This window comes from Cyprinodon tularosa, unplaced genomic scaffold (genome assembly GCF_016077235.1).
Source record: "Cyprinodon tularosa strain WSP-4 unplaced genomic scaffold, ASM1607723v1 ctg655, whole genome shotgun sequence".
Lineage (NCBI taxonomy): Eukaryota > Metazoa > Chordata > Actinopteri > Cyprinodontiformes > Cyprinodontidae > Cyprinodon > Cyprinodon tularosa.
The window spans coordinates 188859-207959 of NW_024039402.1; the positions used below are offsets into that span (position 1 = coordinate 188859).

At 38.4% G+C, this 19101-nt stretch overlaps 2 protein-coding genes across 8 annotated transcripts in view; one reads left to right on the plus strand and one right to left on the minus strand.

Moving 5' to 3' along the window:
* kiaa1522 (KIAA1522 ortholog) overlaps positions 1 to 2388 on the plus strand; it is a 63937-nt gene extending 61549 nt beyond the window's left edge. For all 7 annotated transcript variants that reach the window (XM_038309049.1, XM_038309051.1, XM_038309050.1 and 4 more), the window contains one exon: positions 543 to 2388. In XM_038309049.1, coding sequence (XP_038164977.1) covers positions 543 to 583 — 41 coding nt within the window. In that variant the 3' untranslated portion in view covers positions 584 to 2388. The remainder of the gene's footprint in view (positions 1 to 542) is intronic.
* Positions 2389 to 6767: 4379 nt separating this feature from the next.
* On the minus strand, positions 6768 to 16401 carry yars1 (tyrosyl-tRNA synthetase 1). Its single transcript, XM_038309058.1, has 14 exons — positions 16250 to 16401; positions 15744 to 15813; positions 15523 to 15669; positions 11509 to 11684; positions 11297 to 11426; positions 9067 to 9147; positions 8874 to 8966; positions 8656 to 8791; positions 8482 to 8567; positions 8274 to 8409; positions 8092 to 8192; positions 7814 to 8007; positions 7461 to 7602; positions 6768 to 7390 (listed from the first exon to the last, which is right to left on the minus strand). The coding sequence occupies exons 2-14, from the start codon at positions 15798 to 15800 to the stop codon at positions 7280 to 7282; spliced, it is 1590 nt and encodes a 529-aa protein (XP_038164986.1). The 5' UTR covers positions 15801 to 15813; positions 16250 to 16401; the 3' UTR covers positions 6768 to 7279.
* Between the last annotated feature and the right edge of the window lie 2700 nt (positions 16402 to 19101).

A 19101-nucleotide genomic window follows, 5' to 3' on the forward strand; every position in this document is an offset into this window, starting at 1 on the left:
ACCTACAATATATTAATCTTAGTGCTTCCCACTAGTTAAAACTGCAGAAGCCTCTTGGTTGAGAGTTGAAAAGTCTTCTAGAAAATGTCACGTCCAGTTGCCTAAACTGAACTTTTTCAAGCTTTGGTGAAAGTATTAGTGACAAGCATTTGTATGTTGCTGCTTATTTTGTAACCTCCTGGACAGTTAGAGCTTCTAGTTATCCTTAGATTACAAAATTATACACAATGCTAATTCTTGCACGGCACTGAGTAAAGCAGCAAAGCAATTTTAATCCTTACCTTGTAATGTGTGCTCAACGTACCCACAAGTATGCAAGTGATCTAACAAGCTCTACCCTGGCCTCCTCATGCAAAACACAGATGCTGCTGACTCGCCTGCAGCTTTCTTCCAGTCAAGTACATGCTTTAATCAGCCATAACCTGAATCTCATGATCATGTTTCAATAATTCAAAAAGATTAGGACAGAATATTCATTAGCTGTGTTCCTGTAACTGTATTGTACTAATGGCATACATCCTCTTCTCATCATCTGCCTACAGCTACCAGAGTGACGGCGGACACGATAGAAACACTGTTTTGATCGAGCGATAGTCGCAGGAGGAACGGAACAAGACTGCAAGCAAAGGAAAGGATGAATCACAACAGGGGATTTGTAACATTACTGATGGATATTAATCTCAGCTTGTAGTTGTGTGTTTTTCTTTTTCCAAACGCCTTAGCCTGTAATGGCCTTTCTATATTTATGCAAAAAAAATACATATATATCACGCGAAAACTCTCAAATTCATAACAAAGCTTTATTCTAAAGTATTTTTCTAAATAATCTAAAATGAGGACCCTTCAGGGTGGAGTGATGCACATTATATGAAGCGTCTCAGTTTGTTTTGTGTAGGTCGCCTCCCGGAGGCTGAACAAAGTAGTGCATCCTCAGCGGAAATGTTACAGAGAGGGGTTTATTGTATATTTTTAACCCCATGCTGTAGTAAAACATAATGCGTAGTAATAAATCTCATTGGGATTGACAGATTATCCAAGCAATGCCAGGGTGAGACATTATCTCCTGGATTATACCTCCAGGTGTGTACAGAAATGACCCAAATTAGTTTGAGTCCTGCTTTTCACTGTGTGTAAAAGTATTAAAGAAAAAGGGATGATGATTAATCCTAAAGGATTTTTTGTCAGTTAGGCGAGAATGACTTTTGTAAAGCTACAGATGATAATTTGTCAAAGTGCTGCAAAATACCTTTAGAATCAGAATCTGCTACAAGTATCTGCAGGTGAGGGTAAACATCATGGGGTAAAAATCACAATAACAGACAAAGACAACCCGAATAAATACAAAATGGAAATTTTTAATTAAGTTCTGTTATTATTATTATTATTATTATTATTATTATTATTATTAATATTATTATTATTATTATTATTATTATTATTATTGGCCTGTGTAAAAAATGCCTACAGCCATCTGCATCAATCCCTTCTCATTGATTAAATCCTTCAATGAGATTCCACGTTTAATTTCAGGTGAAATTAAGTATTTCTGAATTAAGCTTGAATTACAGTCACACTAAGTCATATTTAAATCTAGATATTTTCTCATTTTGCTCTATTGTCTTACATTTGAATACTTGCAAGAATTCATAGTTCTATATGATGGCAAGACATTTACGTCAAACAGTTTATCTTTTGTCCCCATAAAAGCACTTTTTGTCAAGTTTTTTTTTTTATTTTTGATTATTAAACACTAATCTTAACTGAGTCAAGAGAGATTTGAACCTTAAATGTAGCCGTGGGTTCTTCTGGATTGTCCAGGATGAGTTGCTGTTTGATGTTTTCTCCATTGGAGCTTAATGATGTGGATGTGGTTTTCTGAAGCTTTAAAGATTTCCTTTTATTTGCAACCGTTTGCAGACTGATAGATGTCTCATGTGTTCTCTAGTACTTTTATATCGGCAGTGATGTCTTGATATTAGAGATCTTTTAGCCTACTTCCTGTTGTCAGACAGGTTCCATTTTAGTGAAGGAGTAAAGAGGCTTAGAGAAATTGAACCAGTTAGATAAATCATATAATACAAACTTGATCCAATTGGAAAATATTGTCATTGATATTTTTTATATAGGCCCAGGTTGGTTTGAGTAGCTTTTATCTTAATAAATTAAATCCTTTTGAATTATTTACTCAGGTTGTCTTTACTGATATAAAACATTTTTTTATAAGTATAAATAAGTGTGACAAAAATAAAAAGCGAAAGCAGGATAGTTCTGTGAGGGAGCAGATACTGTTCTACAGCAATGTTTAAAGCAGTTCAACAATTAGTGTGGGTTTAATCCACTAGTAGCACTGTAGGTCACCTTTCCCTATCAAATATTAAATATTTAAGACTCTTTGAAATAAAAAAGAAACACTTTTAGAGTAACTAGTCTAGTGATTTACCTTGGAAAATAATACACTGGAGCTGGTTCGATATTTTTATTAAAAAAATGTGTTTCTAAATCTTGGACTTGAGCTTTTAGTACAGAGAATGGAGCTCATCACTGTTTGCACAAAACTGTTCTTCCCCAGTGGAATCATACAAAGTCTCTTCTTGACTCTTTGCAAAGAGTTTTTTTTTTTTTTTTTTAAATCTCCATTTTGGTGATTATAAACAGAAAAAATCATGTACAGGTATTACTACTATTAATAAAACATACTTGCTTCAACTGTTGGCTCTTGAAATCGTTCTTTCAAAATGAAAAACGTCTCTGGATTCTGGGAATAGAATAGATTTGACGCTTTTTAAGTAAAGGTTTATAGTTCTAATATATAGATAGTGTGGCTCACACACACACTCACACTTAAGGACAATTTAGAGATGCCGATTAACCTAATAGTCATGTTTTTGGATTGTGGGAGGAAGCCAGAGTACCCAGAGAGAACCCACACATGCACAGGGAGACATGTCTGCTGGTTCCGATTAGAAAGAAAGAAGAGACTTTCTTTAGAGACTCCTCAGTCTATTGTGTACTACCTTCAAAAACCACACATGCATTTCACACACAGTGACACAGATTTCCTGGAAGAAGTGTCGTCAAAACAGGGAAATCTGCCATGAGTTTTTGTTGGGTCCAAATTGCAGAAGGGTAATAAAGAAGTTCATGGTTTGCAAGGACAGCGTGATGATAAAAATATAACCTTGGAACAGAGTTAAGGACCATTGAAGGCGCATCAGAGAACAATATAAACCTGGGAATTATTGAAGAGAAGGAGAAACAAATGAAACCAGGTGAATCTGATCAAAATGGATGAAAGACGCTGTGGAATGGAGCAGAGGGGAAGAGGCTACCTAGCACAGAGACGGTCTACAAACATAAACTAATATAAAATACACAAACAAATATAAAATGAACATAAACAAATGCACAGGGAGCAGAACACAAGCAATAGGAAACTCAACACAAATGAACCAACTAAATATGGAGCAACCTTAAAAACAAACTCTGAAGTGATCAGAGTAGAAACATGGAGTTAAAACTAAGACAAAAACACACAGAAAGGCTTGAAAGCTCTATTATAACAGTTAACAGCCAAAGCCACTCAACTGTTCCTAAAGTGGAGGCTGCCCCCTAGGGGTGGAACGATGTAATTGCAGCTGGAGAGTTTTTGTTTGTTTGTTTCTTTGTTATTTATTTATTTTATTGACAGCAATCTTGAATTCTGTTAAACAATAGAATAAGCAGTTCAAGATAATATTTTTAAGGGAGATTTATTGAAATATTTACTTTCCCTGCTTTTGCTTTTCTTTGCTCTAGTGCTGAAAAGGTTGAGGTGATGCTTCAAAGGAGCCTCACCTGAGTGAGACAAATAAGCAGTAAGCTGGCTGTTTCAGGTAAAAACTAAATTGCATTCATTGAATGAATTCATTGAAGGTCCCAGAGAAGATGTAAGCATATCAGAATCCTCATAGCTTTAGGTTTAATGTGACATTTCCACAAACAGTGTAGACAGGCTGCTAAAAAAAAGACTAAAAGGACCACCTGAAAACCTCCCTGTCATGCAGCGCGTTTCAACGTCACACCAACACAGCAGCTGTTTCCATCCGATTCTGATGCAAGAAACTGTGTTTATAAGTGAATCCGGATGAGATGCATTTGCAAAAAAAAAAAAATTCTAATCTTTTGCAGTTCCTCTAATACATTAAGAAATATGGAGCAGCCTGCTGCTGTGTGGGACCATTTTGATCTCATATTGATTTTAGTTTGTTTTTATTTCTGTCTCACTGGACTTATCTGAATTTAAATAGATTTCAAACAGACTGTTACCTGATTGTTCTTAATGTACTTCTTTAAAATAAAGAAAAAAGCCTATTCCACAATAAACCTCATTCACATGTTCACTTTATATGTTCACATTATTTGACTGCATCTGAAAATATCACAGATATTTTCAATTCAAGCCAAGATATGAAATAATACGATAAAACACAAAATGATGTTTATTTTATAGGTCAAACAGAGTCAGTTGTCTGTCAAAGAGGCTCCCTGTATGGATTTTAAAGGCAGTACTGAGTCACCTGGTATCAAACGCTTCATTACGCCTCATCAACTCATCACTACTAGTCTCTGATGGAGCCTTTGGATCCTATTAATTTTGTTTAAATTATGATTTTAAATATAAGGTAACATTTAGTGTTGTATTAGGATAGGATCCTAGTTTTATCTGCTAAATGTAATTTTGAGGCAACTTCAAAATAATCAATTACCTAAACTTATCAGTTTTATTAAGTTTTAATTCTGATATGATTAAAACAGATTTGCATTTAAAATAAGTGAAATATGAGATAGTCGTGAATTATGAATGCAAATTAACATAATTCTAGTACATAGTAAAAATTCAGTGAACATATTTTACTCTAGAGTATTTGCAACTATACCGAGAGTAAATCTGGTCAAATTCAGAGTTAATAGTTAGTGAAAGATTCGACAGTCATGCAGTGTAACTTTTACACTAAATGGTGTTGATTATCCACCAGTCTCTGAGAGGTCTTCCTGATTCTTACACTAAAATGAGTAAAATTAGCTAAGAAAAGTTGACACTGGCTATAGAGTAATTTTCACACTAATTTGGAGTGGGACCAAATGTTATCGGAGCAGTTATATTTAACACCGTAGTGTAATAGTTTCATTTTATCTTTATTTTTTTACTCCATAAACAATAAAAACCTTTTTAAAACCCCATTGGTCGAACTTTATTGGCAATAATAATAAAAAAAGATTTTTACTTCAAGACTTACTAATTGCTTCTCAAAATATGATAGGTCACAGCTTTTAAAGTTTAATTCAATTAGATATTTCAGACTGTATGCTGGTGAAGATTCTCAGTCCTTCAGGTCATAGTCATTCCAACAAAATATAAAAAGTTAGCAATCCACTGGACTTTGTTTTCCAAGTTTGAATAAGTTTTGCTTCCCATTCAGTACGCTTTCTCAATTCAAAAGTCTGGAGTCAGGTTCGCGCTCCAGGCTTGTAGAGCGGCACAACCAACCTCTCCACAGACACATGGCTCAACACACGGGCTACCTACTCCGGACAAGACTCTGCTGTCCTCCTACACCTTAAGGACAAAGGTTCCTCCAGGAAGAAACCTCCAGCTAGGTTCTGCTGGAGGTTTCTTCCTGTTTAAAGGGAGTTTTTCCTCTCCACTGTCGCTACAAACATGCTTAGTGTGAGGGATTGCATTCGAGTCGATGCAATTAACTGGCTTTCCTTAGATAGAAACTTTGAATCAATTTGACTGTATGATCTGGTTGAACTGTAAAGTGCCTTGAGGTGATATGCGTTAATAAACTGAATTGAAAAAGAATTGACATTCGTTTGAGGACCAGAATGTCCACATTTTGGACAAAGAAGGCAGGTGGTTTGAAAGGGGTGTGAAGGAAGCCATTTATGTTAAGAGAGAAAAAACTAGGTAACCTTAAACAGAGGGGGTTCCTGCCCTCCAAAAGGGTTAAAATGCAGCGATAAAGTTGATTCTTTCCCACTTTCATAATCCGCATCGCCATGCAGGGGACCAGAGTATCTCACCTGGCCTCGCCTGTTTTTCGGTTCAATTTGCATGTTTTCTAAGTCATAACAAGACGTTTCTTTGTGCCAATCTATAAGCCTGGAACTCAACCCTGTTTCAGACATTTTCAGTTCAGAAAGTGTTCTGGTTGGGAAGTGAAACGTCTTCAAATTGTTTTTTTTATACTTTTTTAATGTAGGAAGATATGTCCGTCATTTTTTTACTTTAATACCAATTTACTATCCTGTTTAATATTTAACTATTATTTTTTGCAACAAAAATGTTCTCATGGCGTTGCACTTATGGCCCAATGTTGAGCGATCAAGGTCACATTCACCAACTGGTGAGTGACATCACATGGTCCTGTGACACTATTACCCTTTGAATTTAATATTTTATTATCTTATTACTTATCTAAATTATTTCATTTGCCTTTTCCTCCCATGATACATGACTTAAAGTAAATGACGTCCAAATTTCCCCTACAATCCGTGCAGGCTCTGCACAGAGTTCAGGAGTTCACTGAATATATTTTAAATAAGAAAAATTGCTGTTAATTCTTTCATTTTTTTTCGGTCCCCACCCTGCTAAATGTGATCCAGAACCATCACTGGCTTTATTCATGAAAATATACTGGAGAGGTTTCCTGTTTTGAATTGAATAAATAACCTTTTCTAACGGAGCGCACACATTTATCTCCATCCACATTACGACGCAGTCGTCACCCTCAGATTCAATGTTTATTTCAATTTACAGATGTGTTTGTTTATTCCAACATGATAAGACTTCTGGGCAGCACTCAAATTAAAGCCGTCTGACAGATTGAGGAATACTGACTTTACATACATGGGATGAAGTTTTCAAAGCATTCCTTTTCAATCATATATGGCAGCTGACTCCACACTTTTAAACCTGAAAAAAGTCCCCAAACATTAGAAGCTCCTCTCAGAACCCTGAGATATTATCAGCTAGACCTAGAGAAGAGCAAACGAATCAGACTTCCTTATCTCCATTCTTAAATATGTACTGTTGTTTGCATTTAGCTGCATAAGTAACAAACTTTAACTCGTATTGTTTTGTTAAAGATTCTTGATCTCAGTCAGGATTAAAGTATGAAAACGGTTGGTCTATGTTGTCAGAAGCGTCCTTCCAGAAACATCCAGATGAAGCTTAATGTCGCCATGGTGATCTGTGGAGCGGCTCCGGCGATGGATGGGAGTCTGGTTTCTGGATCTAACTAATGTTTCCCCCTTTCAGCGTCTTACATGTGATCTGTCCCAGTTTGGTCAGCAGCCTTTTGTCCTTCCACTGAGCCACACACTCGTCCGAGATCTTCAGGTCCACCTGGAACAGAACACACCACGTCATTCCTTCCTGCGTCGGAGTGCTGAACAGATCGAGGTCGGGAACACACCTGCAGCTTCTCCCACACTTTCTTCTTTGGGTTCAATCTGTCGTCCGGCTTCCCGGACTCGTAGCCTTCCACAAAGACCCGCTCCCCTGGCGAAGAACCTTCCGGTGGGTCGAGAGGCTCCACCCGCCTGGGCTCACCTTCTCTGGAAAGAAGACAAGACATTTTCCTTTTCAATAATCTATGATGTCTCAGGGAAACATACCCACAGCATCACAGATCCTCCCCTATGCTTCATTTAAGCTACAACTGGTAGCTTAAAAGCAAACCTAACAGATGCAATCATCTCAATTATTTATTCTATGGATTTTAAGACAGAGATATTAGTTTGTTTTATCTTTTAAAGTGTAGCTTACATTGAGGCACATAGCAGCATGGCTTGAGACTCGATCCCTCGCATCTTCTGTGGCTTCAGGTTGCACAGGACCAGCACCTCTCTGTCCTGCAGCTCCTCCTGGGACACGTAAGCCACCAGTCCGCTCACCACCGTCCGCGGCTCCGGCTCGCCCACATCGATCTTCTCCAGGTACAGCGAGTCGGCGTCTGGATGCTGCAGGTTCCACATGCAACGTCAGCGCTATAAAAGAACCCCCCCCCCCCCTTACAGCATTCCTAGACAATCTAAGCTGCTGACCTTCTCCACGCTGACGATCTTCCCCACCCTGATGTCCAGCCTGGAGGGCAGCAGCTCATCGTCTTCACCTCCTGCGGCGCTTTTAGCTCCTTTTCCTGCTTCTGTTAACAACCAGATAAAAACAGGCTCCGTTTAGAGCAGGCAGGAGGAGAGTTAACGTTTTATATCAGTCGAATGCTGACTTGTCTTGGATGGATCTGGATAAGCAGAGTTGGTGAGTTTCCGGAGCTCAGGAGATTCAAACTTCTTTCTGATTGGATCCAGGAGCTGATTTAAGGCGACTTCCACCGAGGCCTTCAAGTCTCCGGGATGGATTAACTAAAAATACGAGGAAAGTATTTCTAAAAATTGAAGGGAAAAAAAAGCAGCATTTAGTGCAGCTTCACACACCTCCTCTGCAAAATCCTTCTCCACCTCTTCAAACCCGGTATACACCTTATCTCCCCCCCATTTAGGGTCCCGTTTGATGCAGAACTCTGAAACATAAGTACAAGAGTCAAGTCTGGTTATAGAAGTAAAACAAAACATAATTAAGAAACAAATGGGGGGGGGGTTGTGCTTTACCTCCTCGTAGAGGGAAGAGAACGTATTTAACAAAAGAGAGAACGCCGTTGTTCTGGATGTTTCCTGGCTCACAGAAAGCCTTCTTCAGCTTCTTTTTCACATCTTCTTTGGAGTCCAGAAGGTCGATCTTTGACTCCTACACACAAATAAATCAAAGCATCAGTGCTGGCCCTGAATGTTTTGAAACGTTTCATTAGGATCTTTCATTAACGCCTTACTTCTTCAGAGGAGCTCATTTTAGCTCCCGTCAGTCCTGGAACCATTGGGTTCATCAGATGTGCCCGTTTCGCATAGCCAAGGGAGGGGAGGTACTGGAAAGAGGGGAACCAACGGTGTCGGTTTAATGTTTTACAGCTTAAAGCCACCCAGGGGAGTGTTTACCTACTAAAACCAGATCGATGAGGCTTTTACCTTCTCTGCCAGGGTGAAAATCTTCCTCTGGTCGACGCCTCCAAACTGGGCATCAACCTTCAGGTACTCCTCGTCCAAAGCCTAAGAAAACAGACGGGTTCAATGTTTTAACAAACTAGTCCTAGATACTTTAGCCTTGATTAGTAATACAGTAATAGTTTTTGGACTAAAGGAAGAGCTTTTAAAAGTTAGAACACAGCCTCTGTGATGCAGCTAAAACCCACCAATCAGGCTCCAGCATTCAGAGGCTCATTAAGACAAAGAGAGTCTGGCTGCAGACCTGCACTGTCAGGACTCACGCCCGCACCGCCAGGACACAGGCCCGTACCGTCAGGAAGGACCCAGGCCAGCACCGTCAGGACACAGGCCCGCACCACCGTCAGGACCGGAAGTTTATTCCAGAAGCTGTATTCAAAGCCTTCTGGATTAGCGTGCAGCACGTGGATTACAGTTTATGACAGTGTTAATCTGAGCATAGGAGCAGTTTATTTATTATACAGTAAGCAAAAATCCTCATAGTGCAGCCAGCCTCCAGAGTCGTTTAGAAAATGTCTTATAGACCAAGTGCCCTTTTCCATCCAGTGATCCAAACACAGAGACTTATTTCTATGTAGCACATATCTATTATTCCAGATAGGAGTTTAGTGGGGAGTAAAATTGTAGGTATAAATAAGTTTCCAGCAGAACAACACTTGTTTGTAAAAGGAGGCTAGCTTCCCAGGAAGTTTATCGAAGCTAGCTTTTACTTTAGAAAGGCTTCGAATCAACTTTGCTTTAACTTTGAAAATCTTTGAATAAACTTCTTGTCAGAAACCGACCAGGAGAATTCACAGTGCAGCTCTGCAGCCAGACCACTCTCTAATAAGACCGAGACAAAGTTGTCAGCTGCGGATGATCCAGAACGCTGCTGCTAAAGCCCTCACTTAAACATCAGCCCAGTTCAAACATCTCAGAGAACAGATTTTAAAGCACTTCTGTTATTCTATAAATTACTGAATGCACTACAGACTCTTAACCTGACAACAGCCAGATGCATGTCTCGCTCCGCCTAGCTCCACTCACATACATCTGGGAACCCGCTCATTGAAAGGGATTTCCCCAACCGAATTTATGGTCTGTCCAATCAGGACGCAGGGTGGGTGTGTCCTGGAGTGGAGAAGCGACCGTGAGATTCCAACAACAATGGCGGCTCGCATTGAGGAAGCAAGCGTTAGCATTGATGCTGCTATTTCTTCTGTGTTGTCCAATCTATCTGATATTGTTTCATTAAAAGAACATCAGAGAACGGCTTTGAAGGCTTTTGTTGGTGGAAACGATGTTTTCGCCCTTCTCCCGATCGGATTTGGCAAGAGCTTGATCTACCAAATGGCTCCTCCTCTCACAGCGTCACGGGTTAGCTTCGGTGTGAGTGGTTGAAATAGCACGTCAATAAAGATGACAGACAAGTGGCTTATCCAATCATATGCAAGGAGTTTTGATAAGGCCCAGCCTTCAGTAAAGGCAATTCCTATGGCGGGTTCCCAGATATATGTGAGTGGAGCTAGGCGGAGCGAGACATGCATCTGGCTGTTGTCAGGTTAACAGACTCTGCCCAGGCATCTCAAATCTGTTGGCAGAACCAGAACCAAACATGGAGAAGCAGATTTAGTTTCTGCTAAAAGCTAATCTGGAATAAACTCATAGAACTATAAAAGCACTAAAGCCCTCAACTGTTTAAAATCCAGATTAAAAATCAACTTGTTTAGCATGGAATTAGACTGCTCTAAACATTCTGACTTTTATTTTGAATATCAGCTTCCTCCTATTTAATTATTAAACACTTAATTTCTTATTTTATGGTCTTTTTCCTATGGGTTTTCATTTCAGCACTTTGAACATTCATGCAACTGAATGTGGTTTATAAAGAAACTTGCCTTTCCTTACTGAGTGACAGCAGGGGTCTAACCATACATCAGAGGATAGAAGGTTTTCTAACTCTTTTTTTTTTTAAATCAAGAAAAATTTTGCTTCTATTTAAATGCCTGAGATGTGTAATTATGATTGTGTATTCGATTCATCCACCATTTAAAACGTATCAGGAGAGATTTTCTTATATTGGGATACATCATATCATTCAGGGCTGAAACCATCAGATGAATCCATTATTGAAATAAACCTCAAATAATTCAGTAATCAATCGTAATTGTAGTAAAGAGGCTCTAAAATATTAGATGTTCAGAGGCATCTTTACCTGTAGTCCAGGGTAGAGCAGCCCGCTGAGCAGAGGATGCTCCACCTGCTTCACAACCTCAGCTCCAGCCTTCTTAGCGTCGTGCTCCGTCACCATGGAGGACAGGCGGTACACATCGAGGGTGTATTCTCTGTCCAACGTTAAAGGAGGCAGGCATAGTTAGCATACGGGGCTAAAACCCATCTTTATCCACTCGTGTGGTGTTGACTGACCGGCTGAGCTGATAATCGGTGCCTTTTATGAAACGCAGCTTCTCCAGAGGAACGCCGATGCTCTCCAACATGGCCTTGATCACCTGCTCGTAGTACTTCACCCGGAGCTCCAGCAGCTCCCAGGGAGCCTTCATGTTGTCCAGGTAAGCATGCAAGTCTGCAAACAGGATGGTTACCTGAGGATTGGAGGGGAAGGCAAAACAGGAAGAGACAGTTACTATGGTTACAAACATGAGATCAAATTACAGGTAGAAGCTCCTTAAACTAATATTACGCCTTTTTACCGCCACAAACCCTACAGATACTTTACTGTTATTTTATGCTCCATATCAACATAGCGTAGTGAATAATGGGGGAGTGGATGGAAAACCTATGACATCATAGAGGCTAGTGAAGAGCTTTCAAAATAAAACTGGCAGTAGGGAGAAACAAAACCTCAGTAACTATCTACAGTATCATCTTCAGTCACCTTCAATCATGAATCTATCTTTAGCACACGCCAAGGTAGGCTAACAGCTAATGAACCAACAGTAAAGGACTATATTCCTCCAAAGACATGAACTGCATGCTTCCAATTTCAAAAGCAGATTTTTGTGATGAGTCTGTGTAGGATTTAATTTGGTGGATTTGCAGCTCTGCAGATGGCTTCACAACCACCTAGCCTAGCCTTTTTTGGCAAGCTTTGCATTCTGGGTATGGGTTTATTCTCCGTGCATTAGGCTACACGCCGACTCATGTCGGGTTCGAATTGAGCAGCCGCGTCCTCTAAGGTCAGATTCGTCGGCCGATTACATCATAGTGCGGCGCAGAGGCCTGTTCAGATCAGAAGACTCCTCGTTATGCTACCGACGAATGCAGCCTCCATTTTTGAAGTACGGGAACGCTGTATCCTACGTAGTCTTGGTTTATCCCATGATTCATTGCAAGCCGACTGCTCCATGCTCAGAGGAAAAAGGTAAATGGCTCCGAACAGTGGTGAAAATTTGAAGTGCAATTTATTATAATGCAAGTATGTGAATAGTTTCATCAGAAGTTAATGAAAATAGTTTAAGAGGTTATTGAGTCAGATATGTGGCAGATGATTCTTTTAAAAAGTTTTATGTGCAAATGGTTTAGGCTGACATTTAAGCACAGATTCTTAGATCTTTGCAGTGTGGGGACTATAAGTCTGATATTCATGATGACGGTTCTGCTGCTGAAGCTCCTAGAAAATGTTATTAGCACAGAACAGTAGTGAGAAGTTCAGCATCCATTCTTTTCCTGCTTTGTGTGTCAAATGTAACGGTTGCTAGGCGACAGGGCTTATGGGCAGTGAAAGCCGGAGAAGGCTGGACCTTTTTGAAGAAAACTCTTCTGATCTCCTTATTTTTCCAGACCTTGAAGGATCCAGTCCTGATTGACCAGGTGCTTGGAGGATGCAGCCTTTGAAATCAAACGCACCCAAAGTGACTGATTCAAAGTGACGGGCAGTCCGCCCATTTACCAGCGAGAAGATCACACGCTCCGATGCATCTGCTGTGACGCACCCGTCAACAACTCTGACAACATTGTGGAACCACAAGACTGCAGCACGGAGAAACAGAAACTAACCAAACCAGGTCGTCATCTGTGTGAAATGGATTTAAGGTTAGGCGTCTTTTTTCCAAACACTTTCCTGAAATTTAAAAATATGTACGCAAACTCACAACCTTTTTATGGATTTTAAGGAGCCTCGGAAGCCCTCTTAATAACTTTTGTATTAAACATATTATTGTAACTAAAAGCTTAAAACTTCTCCCTGTAGGTTAAAAGTTTGCATGGATTCCCGCACACTTTCACGGCAAGTTAATTTTTATATATCTAACATTTAAGGTTAAAACTGAGCCGTATGTTTTTTTTAATGCGCAAACATGCTAACGTTACCAGAGGTGTGGACTCAAGTCGCATAACTTGGACTAGACTCAGACTTGAATCATGAATTGATGACTTTAGACTCGACAAAATGTAAAGAGACTTAACACTCGTCTTGGACTGAAATATTGTAACCATAGTGCTGTCATATGTGCGTCTGTGTTATTGTGCGGTCAGCACGACATCCAATCAAATTAGATCCATGGCGTTTTGATCCGACAGCATCCGTCTTCCCATCTATTAAAAAGTAGCTTCGTTTCCACTGATCCTTTTTTCATATTTATTCATTATTTTTGCTTTTTATGTGGACCTGTTGTGATTTTAATATAATCTTATAGGAAATATCATCTTTGAAAAAAACATGAAATACCATGGATGAATGACTTATTTTTATGTTTAACAACCGTAATCAATGTCAGCACTATCTTTTTCTTTAATTTCTCATTTCTTTTTTAATAAATTAATACAGAAGCATACAGGATCTGAGTAATTATCGTATTATTCTGTGGTTAAAAGGACTTGAAACTCAAACTGATAATAAACTAATGTGGCCCCTGATTAGCTGGTATCCACATGTAGTTTTTATCTAATAAAATATTAGGATCTATTGAAACATGATTTTGAGGTTTAATTTAGTAAAACCACCTTAGAAGTTTCTCCAAACAGTAGCAGGAAAATCTGCTGTGACCTGCTGTCACCATATTGCGTTTGCTGGTTGCCGTAGTGTGCGTGCCGTGCAGAAAATAATCCTGTTTGGAGGAGGGGTTTATATTTTATATAAGTTTGTGGGAAAAATTATACTCTCAGTGCAATAGAAGCAGTCAGTTTAATGTCGTCATGCGAGTTTAGGTTGGTTGCGATAGAGATGCTTTAACTATCATGCTTGGGGAAACTCAAGATACATTGAGTATTTAATATATCGTCCAACCCCTAATAAAAACTGTAACAAAATTGAAAAAAACGTAGTTAAACTAACTGATAGAATGATTTTGGTTTTAGTTTGTGTCTTTATCATAATGCATTAATATGAGATCCAGTTTCTGGTTGCCGTTTTTGCTTTCTTTTGCTGTACTACAGGCAGGTAAAGCAGTCAGGTAATTTGAATTACTGCAGCACTCTGTCTTCATTAGAGATTTTATTTCTTTTTAAATACATTAAATAGCCTAATAAACCAGAGTAAAAGTGATATTAAATGTGTAATTTAGTCTGGCCCTGATGAATGAGACATCCGAATATTGTTGATGAGAACAACCCGATGTTTTTCAAACCCTGTCTGTGCCTATTGGCCAATGCTCTGACCAATGAGAGCAACTGACTGTGATGTAGTAAGCACCACAGAAAGCTGGTGGGGGAGTGTAAACAAACAGCCTGTCGGTAAAACGGTGAATACGTCCTTCTTAAAAATTAATAAGCGTAGAGCCTCTTCCTGCTCACGTTTCAACGAAAACCTCAAGTCTAATCCTTCAAAACAGATTCCAAAGCTGAGTCATACGATAAATGTTCAATAGTGGTTGCCATCTTCCTTGTTATGCTCTCTCCAGCGTCGTGCAGCTTAGTCGCCCTCAAAACCCCACCCGCTTTGTATCCAGAAATTCAAAACACATCTCTGTGTTGTGATTGGACCACCAGTTCTAGGGCCTGGGGCATTGAGCTAGGCTAAACCAAATTCACAGGCAAAAATGATTTCGGCGGGTGGGGCTAGTTTACTAGGCTATATATTATAAAAACTAAACTAGCTAAAAAATACTTAAAACTAAAAAAAAAATTAATAAAATTGAAAATCAGCAGTCAAAATAAAAAAAGAAAACAATTTAAATGTCAAAATTATTCCATGCTTCAAACAATGCTCCTGTACATACCAACACTCAATGGGAAACATGGGAGTGGCAGCAGCATGCTGTGGGAATGTTTTTATAAACTATGCTGATAGACACTTCACACCAAGGTTAAATAAGGTTGAGCCTTTTTGTAAAGCAGAATGTGGGAAAAAACAAATCCGTCTAGAAGTATAAGACTGAAAGAGACACACCCTGAAAGACATGGAGCTCCTCCTGCAGAAATATGTTCCCTTTAATGGTCCATCACATAAAAAGTGTACTGTATTTGTCAATACTTTGCTCTCACCTCACATCCGGCCCTCAGGAAATCTGCTATCTTGGACATGGGGACAAAGTAAGCCACATGCGGTTTGCCGGTGGTCGCTGTACCCCAGTACACCTTCAGCTCCCTCTCCTGAAGAACCTGCTTCAGCTTCTCCTCACCGAGGACCTCCTGCAACATCCACCAGCCCCAGAATGAAGACACTGACCGATGGATGCAGACACATGATGAGGGGGAGGGCTCACCTGCAGGTTCCTGGTGATGAGGGTGAACTTCTCCTCTGGACTCAGCTGATCAGCCATGGTTCTGGGATCTCTGATCAGAAAGATGGTTTAGAAGTTAGATTCCTTAATCTGGTCTGATAATAAATCATTTTAAACAACAGCACTCTTTGTTTACTACATTAAAACAGCCTGATCCTGATCTTACTGTAGTAACAGCAGGATTAAACAGAGAATGATGACGCACACCTTAAACATTTAGCTATGAATCAACACTAAATTGTCTATTTTGTTTTATACTTTATTAGACTCTGTTTGCTTAACTGCCTCCACTTTGAAAAAGAAAACAAGTCGGTAAAATGATGAATGAATGTGGAAAAGACAAGACTTCAGCTAGTTAGCAGCAAAACCATGTGCAGCTAACTATACCGAAACGATGACAGAAACTTGATATTTGTTCGGCTAACGTTAGCTTCACCTTTCAAATATTCCAATCGGTTTTTCTTTAAAACAACATTTTGACAGCTTACCTATAAGTCTGTGGTCTTGAAATGAATGGTGGAGAAGAGAAGCAGCCGGCTGAGAGCGGACCTGTCAGCAGGTTGCATCAGCGGCAACCCTGGCTCTGGCATCCGCTCCAGGGAAGGGAAGAGCAATCGAGTGCAGAGTGTTTTTTTTTTTCTTTAGTATTAACTCAGAGGTTTGCAAACCAACTATAGTGGCATTTACCGCCACCTACCGGGCTGGAGGTGTAGAACCAATGAAATAGGACAAAGCAAGATTTTTTTACTACATATTGAAGGGATCATGGAAAATACGGAAGAGGATTAGGGCCACTGAAAAAAATTAAAAGAGTTAACTGATTTTAAATGTTATTTCTGTATTATATAAGAAAACAATCAGAATTCTGACTGTAATCTCAGAATTCTGACTTTTCTTCCCCTCACAATTCTGACTTAAATCTCCCAATTCTGACTTCTTTTCTCACAATTCTGACTTTTTTTCTCACAATTCTGAATTTAATCTCAGAATTCTGACAAAATGGTATCAGTGCCCTATTTGTTGGTACCCGCCGATACCGATACTATCCAATTTAGTGCTGTATCGGGGTCCTGCCTGGTACTGGTATCGGTGCAACACTAATAAAAAGGAAGGGATATTTAGTTTCTTGATATCACTACACTGCATATCATCATCTTACTGCCATTGTTATTATCAATAAACCCTGTATTGACATAATTTCTTCTTTTATTTTACTAATATTATCATTATTATTACCAATAATGTTAGTGCCTTTTCCTTTTTCTCTTTATTTTACCATATTTTTTATTCATTCTTTTTTGTCATTGAATTAATGCACAAATGAATGAATTATTTTCGACCACAAAGTAAAGCTACAAATCTAACACATACAAACATTATGTACAGTTAATAATATATATTATTACATATGATGTAGAACCGAGTGCTTATGTCTAAAAAGGGGGTATAATAAAATGAATCTTTTTCAGTTATAACCCTTCTTCTTCCTGTGGTCTTTAACATCAACAATCTCCCTGATTCCTACTTTACTTATAAGTCCACACTTCAAAAGTCTATTGAAGTAACAAAATACATTTGTTTGTGTCAATATGAACAAACATATACTCATTTCCAGGTGTTTACACATCATTCATGCAATTATTACCTATAGCCCACACGACCACAACCATTGCGAAAATATATAGCTATGCAGCCATGTACTGGGACTTAGAGCACCCATTAATGTTCGCCGCCCTTCTTCCATCTCATATCTATTTAAGAAAGCCAGTTTGAGCCTTTTCCAAAACAGCTTCGACATTGAATGTTCCCTACTTTCACACCAGTTATGGAAATGCTCATTCTTTTCATGCTTGTTCAAGCAACACTCTGTAACTTTTAACTTTACCAGGGGTTTAACTAACGAGTTTACTGTCGCAGGATTTAACCGTTTGCATCTTGAGAGATTTGGAATCTGACAGAAGACATTTATGGAAAATCAGATTGAGAAGTTGTGGAGTTATATGCAAATTTAGGGCCACATTTATCCCCTTGACTACATCAGAACCAACGATTCTTGGCACCATCTCAATGTGTCAAGGAAGGCAGCAAACTAATGATTATTTTGCAAATCGATTAATTTTTCGATATTTTTTTTAATTAAAAATCAGATAGCCAAAGATTCCTTAAAGACTTTTTTTTACGAAAAAATCAAACTTTTTCATTCAGAATTCTGGATAGAGCCCATTGACAATTTTTTTTTTTTTTTTTTTTTTTTTTATCTTAAATTCCAGAATTTCCCTGAAGGAGTAACCATGGGGATAAATAAAGTTGAATCTAAGTCAATAAAAAAATAAAATATATATATATTTTTTTTTTTTTACAATTTTGATATAATTACTACTCTAATTGGGTTGCTATGTCAGCTAAGGGCCTATTTTAGTCTCTATACTCCAGTTAACAATTAATCGATTACTAAATTAGTTAATGATTTTGTCAATAATCGATTAATCATGATGAATCTGATTAATTGTTTCAGCCCTAGTGCCCAGCACTGCATATTGACCTGAAAACATATCAGGTCAAACGAAGCTAATAGTTGGGTTAAAAATTAGAAATTATTCTTATTTCAACCATTGCGCATATTAGCTGGGACATATAAACCAAGATGCTATAATCAAAAAAATTTGATTGACAGATGACCATTGATAAATTATTGGCCGAATTTAGGTGTACAGGCTGATGTATAACTAACTGGCCTGCATAAGATAATGGAAGAAAACACAGATTTTAAGACAGGATTTTTTTTTTATAGAAATGTTCTATTTTTTGGGACAATATGGTCTGATAAAGAGTACATTTATATATATGTTTAAGCCAGAATAATTTAAAATTTAAATATGACTTCCCTACGACTTTAAAGCAGAACCTATAGTAAAGTACAGAAAGTCAATCTTAAAACGTTAAACTATATCCTGATATGGCTTAGTAACTCACATAAAAAAGAAAAAATCCATTACTAAAAAGTCCCTGACCCACAGTTTATTTTACTTATGCTGTAGGTTCAAAGGAGGCAAATCTAGGATTGTTTTATAAACATCATTAAAAAAAAAATCAAAAAAGGAGAATTAGATAAATAGTTAAAGACAGACAACAAAATTTAGATTTATACTAATAAAAATAATTTATTTACTTCAGTGGTGGCAGCTTTAAAAAGAACAAAATTGAAATCTTAGAATAACATTCACTACTTTCAGAGAAGAGGCAAAATAATAATAAACATCATGGAAATCTTAGAATTTCTTATTTACACAAAACAAACCATATTGCTGCACGTTGCCATGGTAAAGATTGAAACGTTGCA

Coding starts and splice junctions, on each gene's coding strand:
- yars1 (XM_038309058.1), bottom strand. CDS start 15,800: ATGGCTGATCAGCTGAGTCCAGAGGAGAAGTTCACCCTCATCACCAGG. Junction 8,967..9,066: donor TTTTCACCCTGGCAGAGAAG/GTAAAAGCCTCA, acceptor CCCTCTTTCCAG/TACCTCCCCTCCCTTGGCTA. Junction 8,008..8,091: donor AGATCGTCAGCGTGGAGAAG/GTCAGCAGCTTA, acceptor TGGAACCTGCAG/CATCCAGACGCCGACTCGCT.